Here is a 17,298-nt window from a genome sequence, read left to right on the forward strand (position 1 = left end):
ATAAGCATGTGTTAGGATGATTAACATCAACACCGTGAGTATTGTCTCCAATTGGCTCAACAAGAGGGATAGCCCACGCTGGACCTGAGGTATTTGTGTGTGCTGCACATGTCAAAGCATCAGATGACAGCGGAGCAGAGCTTCTATTCAACATTCACTTCTTACTTAAGTAAAGTTGAAGTTTTCAAATTCTTTTTTTCAACAATGCCCTTAAAAAAATCCACAGTCAGAGGCTGGGCCGCTACATCCAGAGGAGTATTCTCCCTTAAGTCCCTTGGCTTCAGCACATCAGGGATGATTGACAGGTAGTGATGCACATTACCTCAACTCAACCAACCAGTCACATCCTGAGGGTAAAAACTAAAACAGCACATGCCTGTCTAGAGCCAGTCTCTAAATAAATGGCCAGTGTCGTAGTAAAATCTTTTAAAGTGCTAGTTATTTTTAACAATAGCCGCTCCTCTGTTCTAGCCTAAAGGTGTGTGAGGCTATTCCTGTGAAGATAATTAGGCTTTTCCATCTCTTACCCAGTGTGCTGTGACATCAGTGTCACTTTCTGATAACATTTTGCGGCACTGAAGCAGCCGAAGCCCTGCCTCCTGTAAGAAAACCACAGCGTGAAGCTTTTTTTTGTCTCACAATATCAAAATGTCACATAATTTAGTGATAGAATGCAAGAATATAAAACTTAAGAAAGAATGGTAAGAAGGGCCCCAGGCCTACATCATTCAGCAATCAAACACTAACAACATGTGATGCATCATACTGTAACTTTTTAAGCACCTACACATGAAATTTAGACAAACATCACAGACAAGTCTTAAGATTTCTAACTTAAATATGTTGGCTGGGCTTTTTTTCTTCACATGCTGAATAAAATAATGACTCTTCAAAAGTGTAGTCACATGGCCAACATTGTTTATGGTTGCCTAGAAACAAGGGATTGCTCAACTTCCCCACAGGCTTACATCACCCCTCTCCTGCTACTCAGACCTCAATGCAGATGGTTAATAAAGGGGCACGCTCCAACATTAACCCCTGCAGGAGGAGGAAAAGCACATTTACTGTCTGAAGTGAAGAAGGAAAACACTGGTGGTACAAATGCAGTCTTTAATGAGAACAGCCAACAACCTCAGAGAGACATCTCAGCAGCTTTATCTTAACATGAATATTTCACAAGTTCTACTGAAACTGAAAGGACTCTGTGTGATTCCAGTTACATTTGTTGCAGTGATACGTTTGTCAAAAAAAGCATTAAGAGCACTTTCACAAGGTTTTTTTTCTTTTTCTTTTCTTGAACACAAACTGGCAGCACCAGGAAGAATAAGAATAAATAACTGAAAGACTAACAGACAGCACACAATCAAATCAGCTTTGTTCCTAAATGGGTGGCGGACATATAAAAACAACAGTTAAACTTGGGGAAAACACAACAGAACAAGAGCAGTCATGAACACGTTCTGTGGGCTGATGGAGACATTTTCTACACATGTGAGAGGAGGTTTGAAGCTTTAGTGTTTTCAAAGAGCATTGAATCAACAGCAGCTGTTCTTTTTGTTTTGTGTTTTTTTAACCAGGTTAGAATCAGTGACAGCTGAGTGAATGGACTGAGGGTTACAAATCATTCAAAAAGATACCAAACTGTACATGTTGCTGTCTAATGCTACTGTACACAACACTTAGGGCTTAGTTTAATCAATCTAGTGACATCATCATTCCATAATTCTATGCCCCCCCCCCGAGTGTGTTCTGTATTAGCAGTAGGAGGGCTAGTTTGTTGTTAACAGGTAATCATTTACTGATCTGTGTGAATTTGAATGTCAACAATCATGCAAAAGTCACGCCTCTCAGCTCCAGCATAGCTCTATATAACTATGGATATGCTTTACTTGTAAATTCTACTACCTTTGCCGATTCTCCTCCTCTTTCTTATGCTGCCGTTAGTATTACTAAATGAATACTAAAGTAACTGCTAATGTTAGCATGCTAACATGCTAACCTCAGATTGTGAACACTGGAGAATGTCGTTGGTCAACCAACCATTGAGCACATTGAGCTCAAAGCCCCGCTTGACTATGCACCTACAGGACTGCTAGCATTGCATGATTGCTATTTCCATCTTGCCTAGAAGATGGCTAATAATAATGACTTAATTACCTTTTTCTGCTGTGATTTTGGCGGTTGTGTCTAATTGGAGTCATTGATAAGGAAACTGAAGGGATCCTGGAGGGAACCCTGAGGGATGCCACAAGTCTGGTGAAGATGAGGTGATCATGAAAAAGCTCTGACTGAACAGCCTGCACACTCTCACATATCTAAAGAGTGGCTTCTAGTCCGGACTCCTTTACAAAACAAACAAGATATGCCCATTAAATTCCAGATGTGCTGCATGTAAGTCCTGTGGGAAGAACAAATATTGTCCATGAATATTAAACACTAAGCCCCTTTGGGTTTAGTTTTGTGTAAATACCATTAGTGAAGCACCTTTACGTCCCTGTGTGATAGATGCGATCAATAGTACTGCTGTTGTTTTGAGGAATAATGTCTTTCAAATTTTCCCACAGGACTGAGTGCAGCAAACTTGCAGTCAGTTCTAGGTGACACTGAAAACGTTTTGTTCTTGTCTTTGTTAAATAGAAACTCAGTCTGACATTCATTAGTGGAGAGAGGAAGACGAGGCAGTGTCCGGTTGGTGGACAGCCAGCCCAGCGGCCTGCTGAGTGGAGCTTGACCCTGACCCTCCTGGGTTGCCACCGAGGGTCATCGGTGCAGGAGGACGGGGGTTGAGGCGGGGTGGCAGAGGGTTGGAAGGGCGTATAAGAGGTGGGGGTTGCTGCAGGGAAGGACGGGGCTGCAGGAAGCGGGCCTGCTGTTGGAGAGGTGGCGGCTGGCGGTGCAGGGAGGGTGTGGCAGGGAGGGAGGGTCTCAGTAGGGGAGGGGGCTGGTGGAGGGAGGAGGAAGAGGAGGCGTTGGACGTGACAGGAGTCTGAGCTGAAGAGGCAGAGGAAGCAGCAGGAGATGCACCTGAAGAGGTCACCTGACCCTAGAAAGAAGGAGAGGGCGGGGCAAGTCAAGCGGTGATCACAAGGAGGTCAGCTGCATTTTGACCATTCAGGCAGTTTTATTGTAATGCCTTTTTTTAAAAATAAGTAAATAATTAAATAAATACATTTTCACAGAATATAAACATTGAAATGCAAATTCAATTTCAATTTTTTTCAATTTGTAATTCACTTTCCTCCTGCTATGTTTCAGGTTTAATGTCACAATTCAGCATTTCTTTTCAATAAAGTTTTTTTACTAAGATTCAAAGTTTAAAATATGAATACTGTCTGCTGAGAATAATGCCAGAAACATACACTGCTCAAAAAAATAAAGGAACACTTAAAGAACACAATGTAGCTCCAAGTCAGTCGCACTTCTGTGAAATCAGCCTGTCCAGTTAGGATCAACACTGATTGTGAAGAGGCAGTGATCAAGACAGCCCTATAAAGGAGAGGTTCTGCAGGTGCTGACCACAGACCATGTCTCTGCTCTCACCCTTTTTGCCTGATGTATGATCACTTTTGCATTTTGTCAGTGCTCTCACCCCTAGAGGTAGCATGAGGCGGTGTCTACAACCCACACAAGCTGCTCAGGTAGTGCAGCTCATCCAGGATGAAACATCAATGAGAGCTGTGGCAAGAAGGTTTGCTGTGTCTGTCAGCACAGTGTCCAGAGCATGGAGGAGATACCAGGAGACAGGCCAGTACACCAGGAGACATGGAGGAGCAGGAGGAGCACTGCCAGAGCCCTGCACCATGACCTCCAGCAGGACACTAATATGCATGTTTCTGCTCAAACTGTCAGAAACAGACTCCATGAGGGTGGTATGAGGGCCCGACGTCCACAAGTGGGGCTTCTGCTTACAGTCCATCGTCATGCAGAGTGCAGAACACCAAGATTGGCAGATTCACCTCTGCTCTTCAGCAGGTTCACACTGAGCACATGTGACAGACGTGACAGAGTCTGGAGACACTGTGGAGGACGTTCTGCTGTCTGAAACATCCTCCAGCATGACCGGTTTGGCGGTGGGGATGGGAATGGTGTGGGGAGGCATTTCTTTGGAGGGCCGCACAGCCCTCCATGTGGTAGCCAGAGGTACCCTGACATTAGGTACCAGGATGAGATCCTCAGACCCATTGTGAGACCGTATGCTGGTGCAGTGGGCCCTGGGTTCCTTCTGATAATGACAATGCTAGGCCTCATGTGGCTGAAGTGTGTCAGCAGTTCCTGCATGATGAAGGCCTTGATGCTATGGACTGGCCTGCCAGTTCCCCAGACCTGAATCCAATCCAGCACATCTGGGACATCATGTCTCGCTCCATCCACCAACACCACGCTGCACCACAGACTGTCCAGGAGCTGACTGATGCTTTAATCCAGGTCTGGGAGGAGATCCCTCAGGACAACATCCACCTCCTCATCAGGAGCATGCTAAGGTGTTGTAGGGAGGTCATACAGGCACATGGAGGCCACACACACTACTGAGCCTCATTTTGACTTGTCTTGAGGAATTTCCACTCAAGGTGGATCAGACTGTGATGTGATTTTCCACTTTCATTTTGAGTATGGTTCCAAATCCAGACCTCCATGGGTTAATAATTTTGATTTACATCATTTTTATGTTAGTTTGTTCTCAGCGTACCTTATTTTTTTTAAGCAGTGTACATTGATTATAAATTCAATATCGATCATCAATTGTACAAAATTTCCCTTTAGAACAATCATATTTAAATATTTGATCAATAATTTAGAAAGTGATCAGCGGAAATGTTTTCTTTTTCAAATATCTATATATAAAATAAAATGCCTCACCTCCTCATCCTCCTCATCTGTGCTCTTTCCTGATGGCGTGGTCGAGCTGTTCTTTCCCTCCTCTCCAGAAGTGACGCTGTCTCCGTTGGGAGCTCGGGTTCCCTGCTCCGCCTCCCACTCCTGCAGCACCTCCTCTAGGTTGAAACGCCTCCGGTAGTTCACAAAGAAGTTCTTCACCTGGCCCACTGTCTTGTTACCAATAACGTCAGCGATGGCCTGGAAGTCTTTGCCGTACTTCCTGACACCTGTAGAGCATTCCGGTTTCATTAGCTCATATCCCAGCATGCAGCAGACAGATTAAAACTGGGCAACATTACAACATATAAAGTTATGTAGATGTTTTGGTACGTTTTAACATTTCAGGCTGTTCATCTTGTCACCTGATGCTGCTATGAATAAGAAGCTCACCTTGAACAGCCAGGAGCTGCTCGTCTGTAGTCCAGCGGGCATTCACCTTCTGGTTACTCTACAAGAATAAAAATCAAAGTTACAGTGAGTAGTTCATATGATAAGCTTCATGCAATATATTGATCATTAATATTAGCTTCATTGTGTTTGTACCTCAGGCAGCCTGAACTCTTCGATCCCAGACTCCAACATGTGTTTCAGTCCACTGTTCATCTGTTTGGCATTCTGGACCTGAAAACCAGTCACAAACAGCTCAGTGAATGAGATTGCTCCAGATGCAGTCTTACCACTAGGTAGCAGAATATTAGCACCAAGTAACATGTTGTGATCATAAGATGAAGCTTCAAATGTTTATTTCTGCACAAAAAAGTGAACATCTGACAGCTTGAAAAACATGCCACAGCCCTTGAGATTAGGGCCCAATCATGTGAGCAGAAAGTGAGATTATTTTAATTTAAATATTTGTAAGGTAGACTGTTCTCATAAATCATCATCATATTTCTCTATTATTCTCTTTGCTTCGCTCAGTAATGTGCTCTCCCATAGTAAACGGCTTTGGTAACAATCCTATGGACAGGCACCTGACAAGACAGCTCAGGGGGGTCTTTAAGCTCCATTCACTTCCTCTGTGCTCGAGCACACGTAGCACGCAGTCCAGAGTGACGGAAAAGAAGCAGGACCTCATCTTAATCAGGGGTGTAAATGAAAAAAGCTCCCTGACTGTTTGGTGGGGTGAGTTAAAACTCTCTGTCTTTACACCTATTTCAATGTGCCAATGCTAAAGAAAATGACATGCTAAAATTTGCATGTTTATGCTAATGACTAGTGTGTGTGTTCTCAGCTGATTCATGTTTGTCTTAAGTTTAATTATTCTAAATAATGAAGGAATATTGTTGATAAAAGCCTAAACACAGACCACACACAGAAATGCCCACACATGTCATTGTAACCAATGCAGTGCTATGCAATTAGCCCATGTTGTCACAAACAGCTACCAGTAGAAGCTGTGCTTACTGAAGTTAACTTCACCACGTGTATTTCTAAAGTTATGAGTAGTCTTTTCTGGGATTTTTATGTAGATTTATGAATGCATATTTGCCAAATGGCTAGAAAACAGTCTTAAACCGTGGAATTTAAGAAGTCTGGTTCACTAAAAGTTCTGTGGAAACTGAGAAATAAAAGTTTATTTAAATCTCATTTGTGGTTTTAAGTTGTACATTGAAAGTCGCTGACACACATAAGGTTAGAGAATGGATCCGGATTACGTTGCTTATTTATGGATGTCTGTATTTATAAGGTCATCAGTGGCATGAGGAGTAAAGTTGTAGCACCTCCTACCTGTCTCTTGAGGGACACCAGCTCCATGTCCAGCTGACGGAGGAGGGTGTTGGCAGCGGAAGAGCTGCAGGACACAGCCACCACGTCCTCCTGGGTCAGGTACATGCCTTTAGGGGGGCGACAGCGGGAGCGCTGGTGGTGCCGATGCTGCAGAGTTTGGTGCTCCCGTCTGCCCAATGCCACCTTAGAGCCAGGCATTACCGGCTCTGCCTGGTTCTGAAGAAGAGGGAATACAAAATGGAGGAGAGAAGATAAAAGCTGTGGAAACCGCATGGTGGCCTCTCCTCTGTCGGTAGTATTCGATCAAGTAAGGATGTCAGTCAATGGGATGTAGGTCAGAGCTGGCCTGGTTCACATGTGAGGAGGAGCTAGTTTTTCTTTCAAATAGATGCTACATACTTTAATATCACATAAAGGGGGCATTGTGTATTACTCTCTTTGTGCTGTTCTAGATTAAGCAGAACCCAAATGACACTGGATTGCTCAGTAATATGCAAATACATGGTAGCACACACCAAGAGCTAATAACTACTAAAAAACATTTCAGAATCAGAATCAGAATCAGAATCATGTTTATTGCCATGTAAGTGAAGGGGGTTCACATTACTAGGAATTTGCCTTAGTGATTGGTGCATACAAAGAACATATAATAATTAACATGCAATAAGATAAAAACTAAAATAAAATTAAGTAAATAAACTAAACTTTCTGCTATGTAATGCTCACCACAGTAATCTGGTCTTTTTTCTGTTTACAGTGAACTTCTTAGCATGCAGTCTCTAAATTCGTATTGCATTTTTTTGTTTCAAAAAAACCACATGCACTGATGTGTGTTATCACCATGCCAGCAGCAGTTTGGGCAAATCCACAATACCTCTTTCTTGGTTTCCTTGTTGGGGTCATAGTCGCTGTCGTTGGCCTCAATGGGATTGGCTTCTTCCATTTCCTCATCGCTACAGCAACGACAAGGCCAAGGTCAGTCACTAGATGGCACATAACACATTCCCAAAGAAGACAGCTGCACAAGGTATGACATCCTGATCTCGAAGTACGGTAATGTTCTGTGAACTCTTTTGTCATTAATAATAAAAAATAAAAAAATCAAGCAATGCTTTCAGAGGCAACTAGACTTGTCTATATATCTCTATATAAAATATGTTGTTTATATAAAAGATAAGAATGAATTTTCTGTTCATTATACACAGAAAAATGGCTGCTGCAGACCAGCTGTACCTGTCATCCTGGTTGCTCCTGTTGGCCAGTTTGCGAGCCTGTCGGTCCATCAGGCTGGTTCTGGAGCGTGTCTTCTTCCATGAGTAGTAGTACTTGACCAGACTGGAGATGGATTTATCTGGTAACTGAATGGAACACAGTATAATTACACATGGAGTCCTCTAAATGAGACTCTGTAACAAGGTAAGATGTTGCACGATTTTCTGTTTTTAAGTGTTTACCATCTGCTGGATACGGTGGAAGCTCTTGCCATGGAAGCTGAAGGCCTGTTCAAACAGCACCTTGTCCTCCACTGTCCACTCATCTGGGAATGGAGTGAAGTTTGGCAGGTCGGCTAAAGACTTCTCTATGTTATGCTTGTGCCAGAAGAGCATGCCAAGAGCCTGGGCACAGAAAATAACACACACATGACATGAAGCTGTGTAAATATCATATGTAGTTTTGATCTGTGTGCATGTTTTCAGTAGGACTTATAGCATCCAAAATCACTGCCTTTATACAGTATGCAGATGCTTGTAGAAGCAAAGAGCAAAATGCAGTTTTATGGCAACTTTCAACACATTTTATAAAAGCAACTGCTCTGAACTCAACACCTCATGAGTCCCAGGTCTCTGTTAGCTCTGTGTGATCAGATTTGTGGTGGCTGAAGTGTTTACATAAACTTACTTGTAGTTAATCAGAAGGTTGAAGGAAAGCGTTTACTTGAAGTTTTCTTCAACCTTCTGAATGAATAAAACCCAGATGACTGAGCATCTTCATCAACATCTTACTTCTAGTTACTTCCCACCACTGATGGAGCAGTGGAGTCAATTCACAGTTCATGTTTCCTTGTATGAAGATTTAAAACTAGCAGATTGACATTTACACCATGTTTGTAAGGACACTTCACTAATGAGGGACCCACCTGCTCCACATTGTATCCATGTTTCTCTTTGGCAATGGCGATGTATTCATCCACTGTGGAGGGGAAAAAACTCTTTCAGTTAGGCCTGAATGGGAACAACAGACTCTCACTCAGAAGAAGAGTTTCAACTTACGTTTGGAGTCAACAATGGTGTGATAAGGAGACCAGACCAGCATCCCTCCACTGTCTTTGTCTGTGTACTTAGTGGAACCTATTTATCACGAAAAAAGGAAACAATAAGTCCAACTTTTGTGCAGATTTGCTCCTTATTATGCAAAGATAAAGAGACAAATTACCAATGTTATGCACAATGATGTGCAGTTCACATATATGTGAACACATCTATCACGTTGCTACTCAGTGGTCATAAAGCATGTACTTAACATATAGAAATTACTGGGGTGTGTGCTGGTGGATAAAAATATCACAATTCAGAAAATTTGAGCATCATTACATCCATGTGTTTAATGGTTCAGCATAAGATAAATAAGATCCTTATTAGACCTGGTTATGGTAGGTAAATTTTCAATCATTGTAATTTTCCTTTTTTTTTTACCTTAATATTACAGGCAAAAATGATAATGATAAAACCTAGATACTAAATTTGTTTCTTTGATATGATGCTATCATTGTTATTCTTGTTGTTTAATAATGTGATTGTGCAGGAAAAGGATAAGTGAACGGCACAGTCGGTTCATTACATTCATTACTGTCACAAGTTGAGAAGTTGAGGTAGCCTCGGTACATGTTCCTGCAGCCCTTATCCTCACGTTATAACAAAGTAATGACTGTTATTACCGCCACAGACTCAAACCCAGCTTCAATTAGCTGCTCTAATGATACAGGCACAGTTTGGATCTTCAAACCCAGTTGCACAGTGAGTGCTGTTACATTCTGTGCTGTACATGTATCGAGGCTACCACCGTCCGTCCCGTCACTCAGGTAGAAAAACAGTAAAACCTCACCGGGCTCGAACTCGGGAATGTTGGCTTGATAATCAGCTCCAACCCGCATGCCCACATCTGGAAAAGACATAATTAACATGTACAAGAGACGAATTATTAGAATGTACACGCTCAAAACGCGGGCATGGGAGGCGATAAGAGGTTGTTCGAGGCTATACTCGCCGTGTTCGTCGTCGCTGCCGCTTTCGTCAGAAAAATGTCCATTAGAAGCATTCGACGGACTCTTGGTACCGTTCGAGCGACCTTTCCCTAAGTATTCCGAACCTTTATCCATCATCCCAGGCATCTCCGCGGGCTATTTCAGCGTTTTTTAGCTGCCGTGTCGGAATATAAAATGTCAGCAGGAGCTGGACGTTTTTCTGCTGCTGTTCGCTCAGCAGCCGCAGCTCCGTCCGTGTCGCTGTGGCGCCCTTCTTTTCACTCCCATCGTATTTATACGGTCACATCATGTTAGGACAAAACATTTTTTACAACGACAGTTTCTTATAAACTTTCTTTTAATTTATATGTAAAATTTACTCCCAGTGGAAGACATATGAGACTCTTAAGCGGAGGCTTAACTAGGGTCTAACCAACGCAGCGGAAGTTTTTTTACGCACCGTGGAGCGGCAGTTGCGGCTGCGGAGCGTGTGGCAGTAAATCCTTCCGCCCACATAAACTGATAAACTAAAAACATCTTTAACACAAGCTAACACTAAAATTAAGATTTAACATCAACCACCTATAAATAACAACAAATGAAAAGCAAACGGAGGCTAGAATATGCGGAGATCAAGAATAATCCAATACAAACGCCTTCTTTGAAATTAATACACATGGTGGCATTTGGTATATAAATTGTCATCATATTTTTATATCATATGTGCTGATGATTGCTGTACATTGATCACAAATTAGCCTCTTATTTTATTTTTATTTTTTCCTCTCCTTGTTTATCAGCGACTTTTCTGCACTGTCCACATTTAGCCAGCAGAGGGAGACACTGCACAACAGTCCGACTCCTGGCAGCAGAATAATGCCACTGCACCCAAACCTGCATTCATGTAGAGAGCAAGCGGTCAGAAATGGTCATGAATGGACTGACCTCTTTCAGCGGTCTGTCCAATACATTTGCTTGCATTTGTTTAAATTAACTTTACTGGTAGACCTCTCACACATAGTGCAGCTCTTTTACATTATATTAATATAAAATACATGTTTATTTGTATTAGATGGGTTAAACATTGAAAGTGTGGCAACTTTGGGACTCATTAAAAAACGTGCTGATGTTGTGAGTTTTGTGTCATTTGCAAATTTGTGGTTAGTCTATATAGTATAGCTACAATATGTGGATTTATACTTAGGATACACACAGCCTTTCAATTTGTCTTTGTTTTCTCCAAGTGTTAGACTACTTTTACTCTGCAGGCATGTTAGGCTACAGCAAGATCCACTGTATTTGTGTCATGCTGACCTTACTCTGGCCTTACTCTCCCTGTTGTACACTGGTTTTCAGTACAGTACTTTGACAAAAAGAAAACACTGTAGTGCCAGGGGACGGCCCAGTTTGGACTCTTGTTTGTATTGCGGGCTAAGTGGCAAAAATGGCACAGCCTTCAGTTTTTGTCATCATGGGTTCTTCATTAAATGTAACCAAAGATCCACTGAGCTGCACAAAGATGTTACTTTGTGACAAAATGTCAGAGTTGGAGATAGAAAAAGGCAACAAAGGCACTGCTGCATCATTTGATGCCTTTCTTGGATTGTATGTATCTTCCTGTGTTACATGTCTGTGAGCCTTCGTTTCATAATGTTCTCCAATCATTGATTGTGTTTAGGTGGACTGACCCTTTAATCACAACTGCTCTCTCTCCCTCTCTCCCTCTCTCTCTCTCTCTCCCTCTCTCCCTCTCTCTCTCTCTCTCCCTCCCTCTCTCCCTCTCCCTCCCTCTCTCCCCCTCTCTCTCTCTCTCTCTCCCTCCCTCTCTCCCTCTCTCTCTCTCCCTCCCTCTCTCCCTCTCTCTCTCTCCCTCCCTCTCTCCCTCTCTCTCTCCCTCTCTCTCTCTCTCTCTCTCTCTCCCTCTCTCCCTCCCTCTCTCCCTCTCTCTCTCTCTCTCTTTCTTCCCCATTGTCTGTTAAGCTCGCTCTACCCCACCGTGTCTGATCTCAAAGCTCGTGCTGCAACCATCTGCCAATAGCGAGCCTGCTAACAGAAGACAGGGGGGGGGGGGGGGGGGGGGGGGGAGCGTGAGCTCCTACTCCTACAGCACGCGGAGCTCGCGCATCATCACATCATCAGATATGTGAGCGGCGCGCAGCAGCTTGGCGGAGGAAGGCAGAATGGCGGGAGGACGGCGGGGTCTCGTGGCCCCTCAGAACACGTTCCTGGAGAACATCGTCCGCCGGTCCAACGGTAAGATATACGGTCCGGTCCGGTTCTGCCTGCGGGCGGGCAGCACGCACATCTGTGTGTGATTGGTGGAAGCTGCGCGTTGTTGCGCCGTCAGGCAGCGTCACTGTGGCATGAAAACCTGCACAGGTGTAGCTCGTTACGGCACGTGCTGTTTAATTAGCGTGTAATTAGATGGAACCTGTCAGTGGGAGGGGGAGGCACGTGGCTGTGGGTCAGCTGATAGCTAACACATGGACCAGCCTTTAAAATTAACTATATTTATAACATTGTTTAAATATTTCTAAAATAAATATTAGGTAGCTTGTTGATGACCACAAACTGAAGTCTGAAGGTATGACAACAGTTAGCTCACTGACTGTTTTTATGCAATGTTGCCAGCATTTGATTTTTGGTTTGCCCAAACCGAAACAATTTTCAGGATTGTACATTAAAAAAGCAGATAACAACATTTTCATGTTTACGCCATGTTTAAAAACTGTTTGTTGACCCAAAGGAATCAGTAGTGCCCCCTTCCACCCAGTTGCTGCAGTGCAACAGAGGATTTGTTTACTTTGTAATAATTCTATGACAATTACCTGTGACTATGGACGCATATGGTTTTGACTAATTCTCAGAACAAACCTCTAAAAACTGTTACCCATCCCCACTTCAAACATACAGGCTACATTTTTATATGTGTTTTTTTATGAAGAGAGAGAAACTGACTGTAAGCATGTGGTTAAAATGTGGTTAATGTCAATAGGCTAAAAACATGAAAGTGTTTGTAATCTCAGAAAACTGAAGGGGTAAAAAAGATTTTGCTCTGACAAAAAAACTAAACATAGTTTTCGAATCAGTTCTATAAAGAGAAAAATAATAATGGCACGACATATGTGTCTGACGGAGGCATTGCTACGAATCTTCTCCACAGTGAGAAGTGCAGTGTTCACACACCTCAGTTCACTCTCAGGTTGTAGCCTGTGTTCCTATTCTCTGTCGACATCGTTGCAGTGAATCTGTCCTAATTTTGCTCTGTTCTCACTGGTGCAGCTGTTTGTGCTCTTTTAACCATTTTCCTTTTCAACTTTTCAGTTTGGACATTATCACATAGACAGACAGGTACAGACCAGTGTTTCCACTTCTCCTGTTGTGTACATGTATCCCTTCCCATCCTCTGACCTGTGGAGACACACACAGCTTCAGTTCCTGACTTCCTGTCAGATGCTGTATTGTATCCTTGTTGTTGCGTGAAACTCAATTTCTACTTTTATGTTGTTGTTGTTTTGTTTTTTTAGAGTAAGAATATAAACCCTTTCATCCACTTAACTCAATTAGGTTTGTTTTTTTATTACCTTTAACCTCAGCTGAGCAAAAACATGCAATTATAACTGCTGCTTGTTGTAGCTCTGTTGGATGTTTTTGTGATCACCTGTCTAGGAAAGGACTTTGAAGGTGTCCCCTTTGCTCGTCCAAAATTCTAACAGGAAATTTAACAATTATTTGTATAACAATAATTGTTAAAAGTGTCTGCCACTTGATTGTTTCTTTCTGTATTGTTTATCTCATGGCAGTGGGGGCTCAGGTGAAATCAGTGACTCTCTTGTTCTCTTAGTATCTACAGTAGTAATTCAGTGATCTACTGTCTTTTCAACTTTTATTTTTCCTCAACTTAATCTGCAAATTAGGTTGTCTCAGGATGCTGTAAAACCTTGGACGCCACAGACATACACACACAGACAGTACAGATGACCTCCTCTGTATACAAAAACCATATTTATCACTCACAAACATCTTTGTCTCTGTCATTGTTCTGTGGTAGCAAAAATGTCTGGCAGTGTCAGATCCCTCATGGTCGTCGGATTAGTGGCCGTCAGGCAGCTCTTGCATTCAGTGCTGAACAATTAATTAACATGACATACTGCTGCTAAACCTAATTCACCCCAATTAATTAAACAACAAAGGATGAAATCAAGCCATACACTGTGAAGAGCCTCCAAAGGCCCTGAAAGGATTCTTTGTTCATTACACCACATAATATGGAAAACGTGTTCTGGTGGTGGTGGTGTTAGAAAGGTCACAGGGTCATCAAGAGGTCTGTCTGAGTGGATGTGAACTTTTTTATAGTGACTTGAAGGAAGTAGCAGCTTCCATTGGTCTGCAGGGACTGAGAACAGTTATAGTTCCTAAAATGCAATTTCAAGGATCTGGACTGTTGGTGCTGTTTTCCAGCAGAAGAGGATAGTGGCGGATGAGGTGATGTGCAATACAGGGGTCAGTCCAGAAATCACTGTACAAACACATGAATGAATGACCAGCTTTGTTTTTTTTAATAAATAAAAGTCTGTAGGTAAAATATTAGCCACAGCTCTCCCTACCTAGAAATGAACCTAAGCATAGTAAAGCCTTTGTTGAGGCGATGCATGTATTGTAGATTGCTATTGCCAATACTGTTTTCAGCTTAACAAAGGGTTTCGTTTTTTAATGGTGTCCATATTCTTCTAGGTTTTTCTTTCAAATACAGTTAATTATCAACAGGATTGGGTTTTTATGAAATAATAACATTATCACAAATATGTCATAGCAAAACAGAAGCAGTTTCTTCTTCTAAAGCAATTCCCCAATCCATTTTTTTTGCTTGGTGTACGTTAAAGCCCTGCAGGCTGCACCACAAGAATTAACTTCCTCTCTGTTGGGATTCAACTCAGGCTTTTGTTTGAAAAATGGATGCAGATGTATGAAATATTTAGGGAATCATATTAATGTGAATCTTCATAAAGTGAGAAAACACTGTACATATGTTTAACACACAACTCATAACAGCTGCACCGTGTCAGTCAGGACCCTCTTTATCAGGCACACACACCTGTGCACACCTGTTCAGCCATAAAGTTACATTTAAATAGGTTGAAATTGATAGTTTATAAAATCAAATGTAGTATATACAGAACAACATCAGATTTGAGCAGACAGAGGCTACTGGGCGCATATGTGCAATTAGCTCAGAGCCCCACTCAGATAGGGAAAGAATATTCACTGTGCTGCTTGATAATTTAGCTGCTAGTTACAGATGGGATTTTATCATGATAAAATTTTAATTATAACCTTTGTTTAGCCAGAAGATGTATTGAAAATAAAAGTCTCTTCTATACAAGAGTCTTTTGCTGGCTAAGACTGTGGATTGTCATTAAATAAATTGTGTGTAACAGAAAAAGAAATCAAGGATCGAACATGTTTACATTATCTTGGGTTCTACAGCCAGTCAGGATTTAGCACAGAACATGACACAAACATATCCACAATACTCAAGTAAACACTCTTGAACAATCGTGACTGGCACTTTTTTAAAAAAAGGTTTTGTCTTTAGTGTCAAGGATCAGTGTCCATATATCCGTGGTTCCACTGCAAAAATATAAACTGCACATGCTGTCACAGAGACTTTAAATATGCCTTTCTGTATAAAATAATCAGAGATAATGCACCATATGCCAGGAGGTGTCGTCCTCATCAGGGTTTGGACTTGAACTCCCCTGATGATCAGAATTATTCAATATGGTGTAAAAAATGCAAAAGACAGTAAGACTCTGTTGTCTACTGCAAATGCATCCCTCCAGACCGTTTGTGGATAACTATAGCTTTATTCACTTTAAGAAACACACTGCAGATGGTTCTTAAAATGATCACTGTCTCTGGTTAATCCAGCCCCACTGTAACCCAGATATCGGAGGTCAACTTTCATTACTTCACACTTTTTGATGAACTCTTTTCAGAATGTTTTAGTTCAATATACAGCAGTGCCACTTTAAAGGGGTCACCATATACACCTGTAGCACCAACTGGTGTAAGGTGGCTCTGTCTGATAGACATGCTTAGAATTGTAGGTCCACTTCTATGAATTTGGTGAGCTCACCCTCACACACATGCACATACACACATATACATACATGCAGAGAAAACCTACCTGTGCAGCTGTGAACTGGTGTGTTTGTGCTTCTTACATGCTATGATTGGCTTTTTGCTATTTGATCTTGTGAGTCCAGACTGAATATTAATTGCAAACACGGTGTGTGCCCTAAATTTAAATTACAGTGAGTTCCTCAGTGAGCTCTAAAAGTACGATGACCCACAATTCCACTGCAGAGACTTTGGTTTGAGACCGATGGTTAAATATGTCACTCTGGCTCTGAAAAGCTGCAGTGAGCATTTTTCACAGGCTAATTCTTCAGCCTTAATGAAGTGTACAGTGCTATTGTGCATAAAGCACAATTGAATGTGTGTAATATATGATGTTTGAGGTAGATTCTAAGCTTCTAATATTTGTGGTCAGATACCAACTTTGTGCTGGGAAATGCTCAGATTGTCGACTGGCCGATTGTCTACAGCAACGATGGATTCTGCAAACTGTCTGGTTACCATCGAGCCGAGGTCATGCAAAAGAGTAGCACCTGCAGGTACTGCAACACAGCTATGCACACTGTTTGGGTAGTGGTCTGAGTCTCTGTGTACTGTAACAGTTCTGCAACACCTCTGGTTTCTCCTGCAGCTTCATGTATGGAGAGCTTACAGACAAGGAGACAAGTGAGAAGGTTCGACAGACCTTTGAGAACTATGAGATGAACTCCTTTGAGATTCTGATGTACAAGAAAAACCGTAAGTACTTAACAGTACTGCATATGTCTGAGGTGTTTCTATGACCTGAATCCACAAAAAAACTAGAAGCATCTCCAGGCCGCAAGGCCCACTTTATGTCCTAAAATGGGACACGCCATGCTGACAGTTGGCGGCCTTTCAGCTGCTTGAGCTTGTCAAATTTGGCAACAGTGGCAGTCAGTGAAAGAGGGAGCTGTCTGGCTTACTGTTCTCCAATGAATCAGCAATTTCAGCTTCTGTTTATATTCTTCTATTCATTTTCTGTACTTTGAAGCAACAGACCAGAGTTCTTGAAAAAAAAATATGCTGACAGCTCTGGAATGTATAGAGCACCATCGGCTCCCCTGCATCCTCTGTGTATTCAAAGGTACCTAGAGGTGTTTACATGTGGTCAGATCACCAAGAGTCATAATAATACCAGGTTTGAACAGGACCTCTGACCAACACTTCATAATATGATGCACGATGCTGAAACAGCAACTGGTGCTGATGGGGAGAATCCCACATGATCCAACCCAGTAGGTTGGCCAAAACCATGTGGCCAGTATCAAGGTGGGACCCCACCATCTTTACCC

The 17,298-nt window shown here is 42.2% G+C and overlaps 2 protein-coding genes across 2 annotated transcripts in view; one reads left to right on the forward strand and one right to left on the reverse strand.

The window, feature by feature from the left end:
• Positions 1-1,078: 1,078 nt before the first annotated feature.
• rcor3 (REST corepressor 3) lies at positions 1,079-10,087 on the reverse strand. The gene is made up of 12 exons (XM_028410961.1): positions 9,868-10,087; positions 9,706-9,762; positions 8,874-8,951; positions 8,741-8,793; positions 8,058-8,219; positions 7,837-7,961; positions 7,478-7,556; positions 6,604-6,819; positions 5,419-5,496; positions 5,266-5,323; positions 4,858-5,102; positions 1,079-3,043 (listed from the first exon to the last, which is right to left on the reverse strand). The coding sequence occupies exons 1-12, from the start codon at positions 9,989-9,991 to the stop codon at positions 2,657-2,659; spliced, it is 1,662 nt and encodes a 553-aa protein (XP_028266762.1). The 5' UTR covers positions 9,992-10,087; the 3' UTR covers positions 1,079-2,656.
• A 1,904-nt stretch (positions 10,088-11,991) lies between these two features.
• Positions 11,992-17,298, forward strand: part of kcnh1b (potassium voltage-gated channel, subfamily H (eag-related), member 1b) — a 31,513-nt gene continuing 26,206 nt past the window's right edge. Inside the window, exons 1-3 of the mRNA XM_028410341.1 lie at positions 11,992-12,097; positions 16,401-16,524; positions 16,617-16,723. Of these exons, the coding sequence (XP_028266142.1) occupies positions 12,025-12,097; positions 16,401-16,524; positions 16,617-16,723 (304 nt within the window). The 5' untranslated portion in view covers positions 11,992-12,024. The remainder of the gene's footprint in view (positions 12,098-16,400; positions 16,525-16,616; positions 16,724-17,298) is intronic.

Source organism: Parambassis ranga, chromosome 1 (assembly GCF_900634625.1).
Source record: "Parambassis ranga chromosome 1, fParRan2.1, whole genome shotgun sequence".
NCBI classification, from domain to species: Eukaryota; Metazoa; Chordata; class Actinopteri; family Ambassidae; genus Parambassis; species Parambassis ranga.